A 9846-nucleotide genomic window follows, 5' to 3' on the forward strand; every position below is an offset into this window, starting at 1 on the left:
GGAGTAGTATATGGATCCTTGCCTTCAGGTTTACCTACATGCACAGTTTTAGAACTGCATTTTGTAATTTGGTTGGGTTTCGGTTTGCATATGCATTTCCACAGATCAGAAACTTAACCGAAACACTGTGTCACTGACATCATCTCCGCTGTGTCCCCTGTGTCACTGTCCAGGGTGCTTTCACCTTTGGCGGCAGCATGATCGACATGCCCTCGCTGAAGCAGGCCCAGAACATCATCACCCTGGCTGCAGCCGTCCCGGAACAGTGAGCTTCACCAGAGGAGGCCCCCTCCTCCAGCAGCTTATCAAGCTGCAAGGCACCACTGTGCACTTCGCTTAAAGGAGCAAAGGTGTCTGTCTTACTGTGGTCGCTAAACAGGATGATTTGATTTTGTTCCTACTGAATATGCCGATTACTTACTTATTTGTCAAACCTGCAATTTATGTGACAGCTAAGGAGGAGCCGGGGAGACCCGGAGCGTTTCAGGGGTTGAGGTTGGTGTGTCCTCCTTTCTATATGACGGGAGGATTTCACTCCTCAGGGCGGTCCTGTTGTCAGTGCGCGGAGGTGAAGTGACTGTGAGTGTGGTTGTGGTGAGAGCCGTGGCAGTGCCAGGCTCTGCGTGTGTGTGTGTGTGTGTGTGTGTGTGTGTGTGTGTGTGTGTTTGTGTGTTTGTGTGTGTGTGTCCCCCCCCGCCTCTCTCAGGTCAGGGAGAGATGGTCGCCAGTCGCTGGGGTTCAGGCTGCTCAGCGAAAGGGTAAACAAACAGAACAACCCGCTGTTGTTTCACCATTCAGCCCCGCGCGTCGCCAACCAAAGAACGCGAGGGTTCTCCAAAGCGGCCCCCGGATCAAAGTTTCTGCTTGCCAAAAGAACTTCAATGCGTTTCCTTAAATCAACAATCTGAGGTCGATTTTGTTTCAGTCCCTGGCTAAATCACAGGCCTTTGTGTGTGGACTATGAGACTCTGTTCTCGGCAAAGGATGGAATGAATACTTTTAAACTGGGCATCAGCCCTGAGCTGACCTGCACCACGGAGCGGCAACCGCGCTCACACACACACGCGGCGGGAGAGACTGTTTGGGCTGTTTTCTCTATGTAAATATAAACCAATTTCAAAGGATTTGGCTTTGCTTGGTCCCGTCTATGCCTTGTCGCCTTTGAAATGTTCCATCTAAAAAGCACCACATCGCATCTGCTGGTTTCATTCTGCACAGAAAGCTAAAACAAAAGCAATGAATATGAGCTATGAATATTTTAGCAATATGTCCTTCATGATCAAAATGGATAATGTGCTTTAAATAAAACTTTTTTTATACCCATGACAAGTAACTTGAACCTGTCAGTCAAGTTAACCCGCAGCCACACAACTATTAAGGCGGTTTTTGTACAATGTCCTCATTATTTTGTATTTTGTCCCACAAAATGGAAGGCAGTTCTTTGTCTCTTTGTTGATGGGTCCTGAGAAATATATAATGATTGAGGGAGATGTTGAATGGTTAATAATGGAGTTGGTGACTATGGTAATGAAAGCCACTGTATTAAGTTAGATTTGATGTTGCATGATCAATTGTGTCTGTATAAAGCGTTCAGGTCTGTGGTCTCTGCCAGGCAAACGCCAGACAGAAAGATCGAACCCACCGCTGTGCCCAGCCAAAGGCCTAACAATAAGGTGGCTCTTTGGCACTCAGCCACATATTTCTTTTTTTTCTTTTCTTGCCTTTTGCTCTCATTTATTTTTAATTTTCTAATGGCACAGGGTTTGTTGTGCCCAATCTCGTCTTCCACCTGCTATCATGTCGTCCAGTTGTGGACACCAGGCTGGTCTTACCCATCTGTTTTACCCACAAAGGATGGGGGGGGACTAGATCGTGAATATGTACGTGGTTTTTGGAGTGAGCTCACAGTACGTTAAGCACAGCGGCCAAGTCGGGCCCTGTGCGCGGATGTGAAGCGCGGGCAGCAGTGGTACTTCAGTTCAGCCGCTCATGTCGTAATAAAGCAGGAAGGCGCTCGCAGTCAGTCCCTGTCACCCTTCGCTGTGAATAACGCAGAACAGGTGTTTGTTCTGTAGACTAAGCACATCTTAGATAGCCGCGTTGCACACGGTCGTCATTCTATGGATAACCAATCTATTCAGCAGTATGCTCCCCTCTTTTATCATTTTCCATATTCACTCTGTTATAGCCTATCCTTAGATCAATATTATTTAATTTAGTGGCCCTGTTTTGTCCCTTCTCTGATTTCATCATTTATTCGATATCACAAAGCATAATTCTTAAGGAGACTGAGAGAAGTATAATCTATATAACTGTTTTTGTTACGGAGTCATAACGTTTCACATTTGCAGTTTACAGTATGTCGTTTTGTTTGACGTGAGAACAAACACTGATAATCTAGTTAATAGCCATTCCTGCTAATGGGTGCATAACACCTATGTATTAAAAAGGCAAATGTGAATTCAGTTGATTCGACTGTCATGTCTGTGCTGAATAGACCATTGGGATGCAGCGCGTTGCGTCTAATTCGGTGTAATTTTACATGACATTTCTATTACGTTTCCATCTTGACATAATCGTCTCAGCCCACACGACAGATTTATTTAAATACATTTTACTAGTAATCCCAGAGAGAGTAAATTACAATTAACACGATTATAACCTTACAAAAAACTTAACGGGATTCAATTAAGCGAGGAGCACCGTTTTCCTAGTCGCTGTGTCTCGAGATGGTTTTAATAAATTATCGGGTACAATTCAGAAGAGAAAACGTGTATGCAAAACACTGTCAGAGGAAAATTAAAATGAAACGTTTTGCATAATTTTTTCATTAATCTCAATAGGACCCGTGTGGTAAAGATGGTTTTATTCCCCTAATTTCCCGCCCGGGGGTTCTCCAAATAATGTCTTCATTGTTTTACTAGTGTGCTAATGACAATATGTGACAACCTCAGTTTAACAAAGGATTATTCCTATGTAGTAAAATGTATCGCTTAAATTATAAACAAGGGAAATTTGAACTCATTGCGCTGTGGAAGCCGGATAAAGGCCTAACTGTACTGAAATTGAAGCAAGGCACATTTGTAACACACTGTGATATCCAATTCTAGACAAATATTTAGTTCCATATTATCTTTTTTTCATAGAACTATACAATGATATCGGCTACTATGGAGGAAGAACAATAGCGACCGTTAACTGCATAACCGTGACTACAGTTTTGAGTATTTTCACAACAGGAAAGAATGCTCTAATGTCACCGAACACAAAGTCCTATAAAAGTTGAATCAACGTTTCTAAACTCCGTCATCATATAATGGCATTTCATACGCTCTGGAAGAGCTCTGGAAAAAAATTGGTCGTTCATTTAACTTATTTAGGTCGAAGACATTCCGTGATCCTGTGAAAGTAATTTTCATTCATTTTATTTGTTTGTTATTGTTTATTTACCAATTAAAGGATTCAGTCAAGAACCTTTCCTCATCTACACCAAAACTAATCTTGATGAAGTAGCCAAAGTTGGCAAAATTATATTAATTACATACAAACCGTTTTGTTTTAGTTTTTACGAGCGCCCGAAAATATTTAATGGAATGAAGAGGATGTACAGCATTCTTAACAACTGTTTGGACAAATCTTATTATGAAAAGTTTCGAATGTGTTTTCTTTTCAGCTTGAAATTAAAGGAACCATGAAACATGGTGAGTTGTGTGATACCTAGAATAATATTGTGTATATTATTTTTATTGAAGTGAATATGAATGCGATACTGGCTGTTGATATGATTTTCACACAAGTCTTTGTATCCCGGACCCTTGCTTGTATTTCTTCTACAAGCCACTGCTATTTCTTTTCACTATTCATTTGTTCAGGAATGTTAAGATGAAAAGGCCCAATTCGTAGATGTTCGTTAAAATATATATTTTATGGAATGTGAAATTCGTTTTCTGTCTTATTCAATGTAACTGCATATTTAAGCTTACAGGTTGTATACGTGCATTCAAGAATATAGTGTTTGGTGCACTGGTGTATACGTTACATACCACTGTTGAGCCGGCAAGCAGTGTTTTGCATATCCGTGGCAACCTCTTAGGTATAAAGATTTAGTATATTAGCTACGTGAAGATTAAGTATGTGATATATTAAAAGGACAAATCATTTATAAGGTTAATATTTCAGTGAGAGTTCAGAAACATTTTAAAAACTCAGAAACGCGTCAACAAAAATGCATCCAAACTTCTGAATGCATTTTTATGAATTTTGAGACGGTAACAATTACTTAAATTGGCATAACAATTTAATTCAAAACTAAATATGACGTTGTGGCTAACAATGTGCCCTTGAAATTCTGAGAAACCTTATGTGTGCAGTACCTAAAGGGTTAACAGTTGGCCCAAAACTGGTGAAAGTTGTCGGACTGAGTGTCATTTCCCTCGCTAGTAAAGTGATCCTTGTGTTGGATTGCTGTGTGTTTTTGGAGAAAGATAATTCCCCCTCAATGCAGTTCGTCTTGTGAAGTGTCCCGGTCTGGGACGTTGCTTTTCTGCGCCCTGGATAGTCTGAACTGACTCCCTCTCTTAAATGGTGACAGATCAAAGGCCGGGCCGTCTCCCCGCGGACCCCACTAAAACCCTGTCTCTTTGTCTGCTGTTGCTAGGATTCTGGTAAACTAAGAGAGAGTGTTAGGGGCATGCTAATCAGAGTCGTTACAGTGTGACAAAGTCTCCGCAACTTTTCAATTTTACTGTGTTTTCGACCCCGTGCACCTGCAGTTATATTGCTTGTCTGATCTAAGATCCTTTTATAAACGCTTCAGGGGCGCTAACTTTTGTTTGCTTAGCAGCGCTATTCTCTGGTGTCCATCTCTTCTACTTTCACCTGTAAAGATCCAGTGTTCACGTGTTATGTGACATTTCCAACAAAACTGCAACTTGTGAAAATGCATTTAAATTGTGTTTTATGAATCAGAGTTACTCTCAATGTGTTATACATTAGTAGCGCTGAAACGAACTGATGCACACGTGCCAAGTTCGATTGAAACTATTATTTTGCAATGTGGTGCAATCAATTATGCAATTAAATATTGGTGAGATAATGTTGTTTTGAGACAGTTACTGTGTTTTTATAAATATTCCGTTTTTATGTTTTAGCAGGATGTGTATGTGTAATACGATTTTGTTGTGAATGTTAAGAAAGTAGGTTAACAGGAATAACGTCATAATTCTTATGCTTAAAAATCCTCAATGACTAAAAGACACTGCCAATTTGTAATAATCACAGCAGTCACATATTTTCAAATACTTCCACCCATGTGTCATTTAATTTGTGATTACAGCATTCATTTGAGAGCAAATCTGGTTTATAAATGGCACTTGAGGAAGGGCGTGCCCTTAATTAGTGCCCCAATTTATCCAGATTATCCGCTGCGTGATGCGTACAGTATGTTTTAATTTTAGTGTTTTCTATCGCAGTATGTTTTCATTTAAAGTTTTCGCCTTCTGGCTCTGCTGTTTTAAGCGGATGTTAACATGCTAAAAAGGTAACATTTTTAGATTTCAGTTGTTAGGAATGCTTATCATTTCATTAAAATGCTTTTTGTCTAGTTGTCTTAAGGTAGAAGGCACATTACGCACGTACATTCCTCCGAGTGAAAATGACTTTATTGTGCACGCCTTTTGATGACGTCTAATAGCTACTGATCACCCGCATAATATTGCTTTTCAAGCACGGTTTATCTCGCTTTGATGATGCATTTCTTGTCATGGAAGGCAACACAATTTATTAAGTCAAAACTATACTTTATTAACGTATTCTCGCTAAGTAATTCGAACATCCGGTAATAGTATTTTGAATTATTTCATACACTTGTTGGGTTACTTGTTTTATCCACGTTTACAGCAGCACAGAAGACTTGGTTTTCTCTGTATTTTCTGCCCGTACGTACTTCTTTGTAAAACGTAATCTTCATATCGTCTCTAAATTTCGTATGTAGAAATAAACTGGGTCGTTCTAATAAAAAGTGTGATTTAGCTGGAGCCTTTTCTGAATATACATGATTACATATTTAAAGTGGCTTTCATCCTAAACTCGCTTTCTGTAGAGCTGTAAAAAGCCGCATAATAGTGATTTTATGTGGTTCAATCTTAATCCACGTAATTGCCCATTATCAATATTCACGTTAGAAACGAATTAAAACAATAGCAATGTCTTTTGATGCACGCGATAAAATAAATGCATTATTGAATAAGAGGCGGCTTGCTGGGCGAGTTGCCGATTCCGCGCAGCTTCTGCCGTCTCTCCTACGGGCTTTCTAATGATCCCCGAACGGCGCAGGCGCCTTCAGTTCAAAAGTTTACCGGCGGATGCTGTCAAAACCGAGAGAAAGGAGGACGGAGGCTTATAAACCCCCCATTTATTGCTGTCAGGTTGTTAGAGATGATTACAGCGTTGCGCACCATGAGCAATGCGCTGGCCGCATCCAGACAAAACAGGCCACTGGAAACGATTTACACGACGCGAACAGACAGGCGTAGTAAAACGCGCACCTCAGGCAAATAATGAGCGAGAAGGTTCTGATTCACGACCCAATGATGCAATAGTTTGGTGCATTTTCCTAAACGATGACGCGAATAGTTACAAAGTAGAGTTTTGTACTGCGCTGTGCTTCTCTTTGTGCTTGTGATATTGAGATGGGGCTCACAAGTCTTAGCCGTGTGAATGCATAATGCCCCCGTGGCCCGCAAAGAAGGGTCCGCCTGATTGATAACTCGCATTATGTTTCATAGACCTCCAGGTTAAATGCCAGCGCTTTGTTTGCGGGATGAATTCTTCACAGGCATCAGTCTGTGTCCTGCTACAGTAACCTTTGTACACAGACGTTCCAGTGGGTTGGCCCTGTTCCCTTGGTCCTGTAAAGCCCCCCCTAGATTTTCGCTCATTTTAAGATCACATCAAATTATATGGAGGGATGACACTGTGATTGTTTTATAATACAGAAAAATTGACACACATCATTAATCATATATAAGGAATTTTTGAACAATGATCATAAGTTTGGTAACCAAACATTACTGAGGCAGTGTGGAAGTGGACTTGTAACCTGGAGGCTGCAGGCTTGAAACCCTGGTGGGACAATGCTTTTTTGACCTTCAGTAATTGCTTCAGTAATCATCCAGCATTCTGAATGGATAATATGTTAGACTGTAAGACTAACCTAGATGAGGCTTTCTTCTAAGCAAATAATTAACATGACGTGTAAGTTGTAGTACATTGTATCCATTTAATTCCCCTGGTTACGACAGTGAAAAAAAAATAAACATACCAGCTTCTACGTATATAATTGCACTTTTCCACTCATGTTTAGCATATTATGCATTATTAGGTTGTCATGTAAAATTGCTCACAGTATGGCACGATTAGTGGAAGTGGTCATGTGATCAGAAGCAATTACTTCAGGGTTTTTCAATGCCAGAAGAATGGAGTTATCAAAGAACTTTACAAAGAAAGGAATAATTATCAAAATAAATGTGCTTTTAAACTTAATATAAAAGGCGCCTAGAAAACATATTCTTTTATAATGTCTATGATGTTGCCAAAATACATAAATATTTTGTTGGGCACAATTGTGATCAGCAAGATAATGCAAGGATTGTGTTATATATTGTTTCTAACTAAATATTCATCCTCTTTAGATTTAATTGATTTATTTTATTTTGGTTATGGATATTCTTCATGAAGATGATCCCAAAAAAGCTGCATGTGATATTATCCCTCATACAGAAACACGTTATATAGTCTGTGACTGTGACAGCGATGGGTCTGATTTGGATTATGCAAGGGACAATGATCATTTGCCAGCCCGACTCCTAAACTCAAATGCTGGAATATTTGGTATGGAGCATATAATACACAAGGAGCCCACCATCTCATTGGCATTCACATCACAGCTCGCTGATGCTGCACCCAGTGGAAACAGACCAAAAACCAGAGGGTCAACTAGAAAAACAGCTGAAGAGCCCACCCTTTCATTGTAACTACGCCACAGCTCACCGAACCCAGTGGGACAAAAACCTGAGAGTCCACCAGAAAATCAATTGCAGCTGATCCCGATCTTCCAGTTAGCACATCACAACCAGCTCCACACAGCACCACACCACAACTATACAGCCTAGAGGGCCACTGCGGAAAGGATTGCGCCTTCAGTAAGTGAAGAAAATCAGCACTTAGTAATATAGCTGGACATGTGTTCTGTGAGCTAAGTGCACAGGGCTTAAAGGAGACCAACTCTGATCCCATGGATGTCTTCTTGTTGCTCTGTCCCCAACACTGAGAGACATTACAATCAAGATGTCAAATATCTACTCAACCCAGACCAAGGGCAAGCAGCTCAATCTGAAGATTGATGAGCTCCCAACAATCTGTGGTGATCTTTTTACCTGAGGGTACAACACTATTCAATGAAGGATGAATGTTGTGGTCATTAGAAATTGATGCTCTCTATATATCAGCATATCTGATACCATGTGCAGAAACTGCTATGACAAGGTAAATGCCACCAGTCCATCTAGCTGACCACCCTCAAGGCACTGGAGACCCATTTAGCAAGGTCAGGTAAATCTTCATGGAACTGAACGCTTCCTTCAAAATCTTGCCGTTTCATGAGTGGCTATCATTTGATGGAAGTATAATCCCATATTATGGGCATTATGGATTCAAACAGTTCATCTGAGCTCAACCAATTTGTTATGGATTTAAACTCTGGAGTCTTGCCTTTTCAACAGGGTGTCTGGACTATGTGGATCCATATGGTGGAGTCTGGCTAGGGATCCAGTGTCAGTCTAAGTTTTTCTGAACAAGTGGCAGTACATCAGACATGCAAATTCTTGCATGACAACCCCTTTACCTCATTGACACTTATGAAAGATGTGACAAGATGTGGTTATGGAAGCTCTGGGGCAGTGACAAAAATCATTTGTTTCACTTCCTTTTCAAACCTTTTATGCAACGGATGCACAGTGGTTCAGAGTTTGGATCAATGGTAGGAGGCCTAAAATAGAGGACATGGCTGAAAATCCCTAAAAACAGCTGTGATGGATTAAGAAAAGTTTGACATCACTTCACACTGGCCAATCAACTTGCTGCGTATGTAATGATTGCAGAGCCTGCTTATGTGAGAAGTGTAAAAGGGTACTGAACATTGAGTGCTTTTAAAGGTTTAGTGAGGAGTACAATATAAGAATGTAAAATGAGGGGCACCTGTCATTGTTAACCTTCATTATGGTAAACTGACGGTTGAACATCTCTTTGAAGAGGTTAAAATGGACGGAGGAGTTGCTTTCATTCAAAATTGAAACCATGAATGTAGAAAGTTTTATGTACTTTTCTGGTTGATATGTTCTCCATGGCTGACTTTGTCATGAGTTGAGAACATGAATGTAAATGTCCCGAAACATAGGTAAGAGTTCAGAATAATTACGAAGGCATTAAAATACCTGTTTACATGCACTCTTCTGGACGTTTTCTGTTGTGTACGTTTGTTATGAATTCATATTTTATATTACAGAAAGATTTTAAAATTGTTTTTGTGTTGCAATTCTTTGTGTCCTCTAATCAATGAAATAAACTTAAAAGGGTTACTCGTGGAATACAGTTTGTTTAGTAGCATAGCTGAATGGGGGAGAGGGAATTGTGATCAACCAGTGAGTCCTGAAAATTTTTACCCTGCTGAAAGTTATAATAACTGTGGAAACAGGTAAAGTCTTTGGATAACTGTGTTTTAGATGGCCTTGGTTTTAGAAATGTTGCATCTTTATAAAACATTGTATAACTCAGTCGGCAAAGCATTCA

At 40.2% G+C, this 9846-nt stretch overlaps 1 protein-coding gene across 1 annotated transcript in view; it reads left to right on the forward strand.

The window, feature by feature from the left end:
• clybl (citrate lyase beta like) overlaps positions 1–9441 on the forward strand; it is a 73373-nt gene extending 63932 nt beyond the window's left edge. The window contains exon 8 of the mRNA XM_036541382.1: positions 174–9441. Within this exon, the coding sequence (XP_036397275.1) occupies positions 174–269 (96 nt within the window). The 3' untranslated portion in view covers positions 270–9441. The remainder of the gene's footprint in view (positions 1–173) is intronic.
• The last annotated feature ends 405 nt before the right edge of the window (positions 9442–9846 follow it).

Source organism: Megalops cyprinoides, chromosome 11 (assembly GCF_013368585.1).
Source record: "Megalops cyprinoides isolate fMegCyp1 chromosome 11, fMegCyp1.pri, whole genome shotgun sequence".
NCBI lineage: Eukaryota > Metazoa > Chordata > Actinopteri > Elopiformes > Megalopidae > Megalops > Megalops cyprinoides.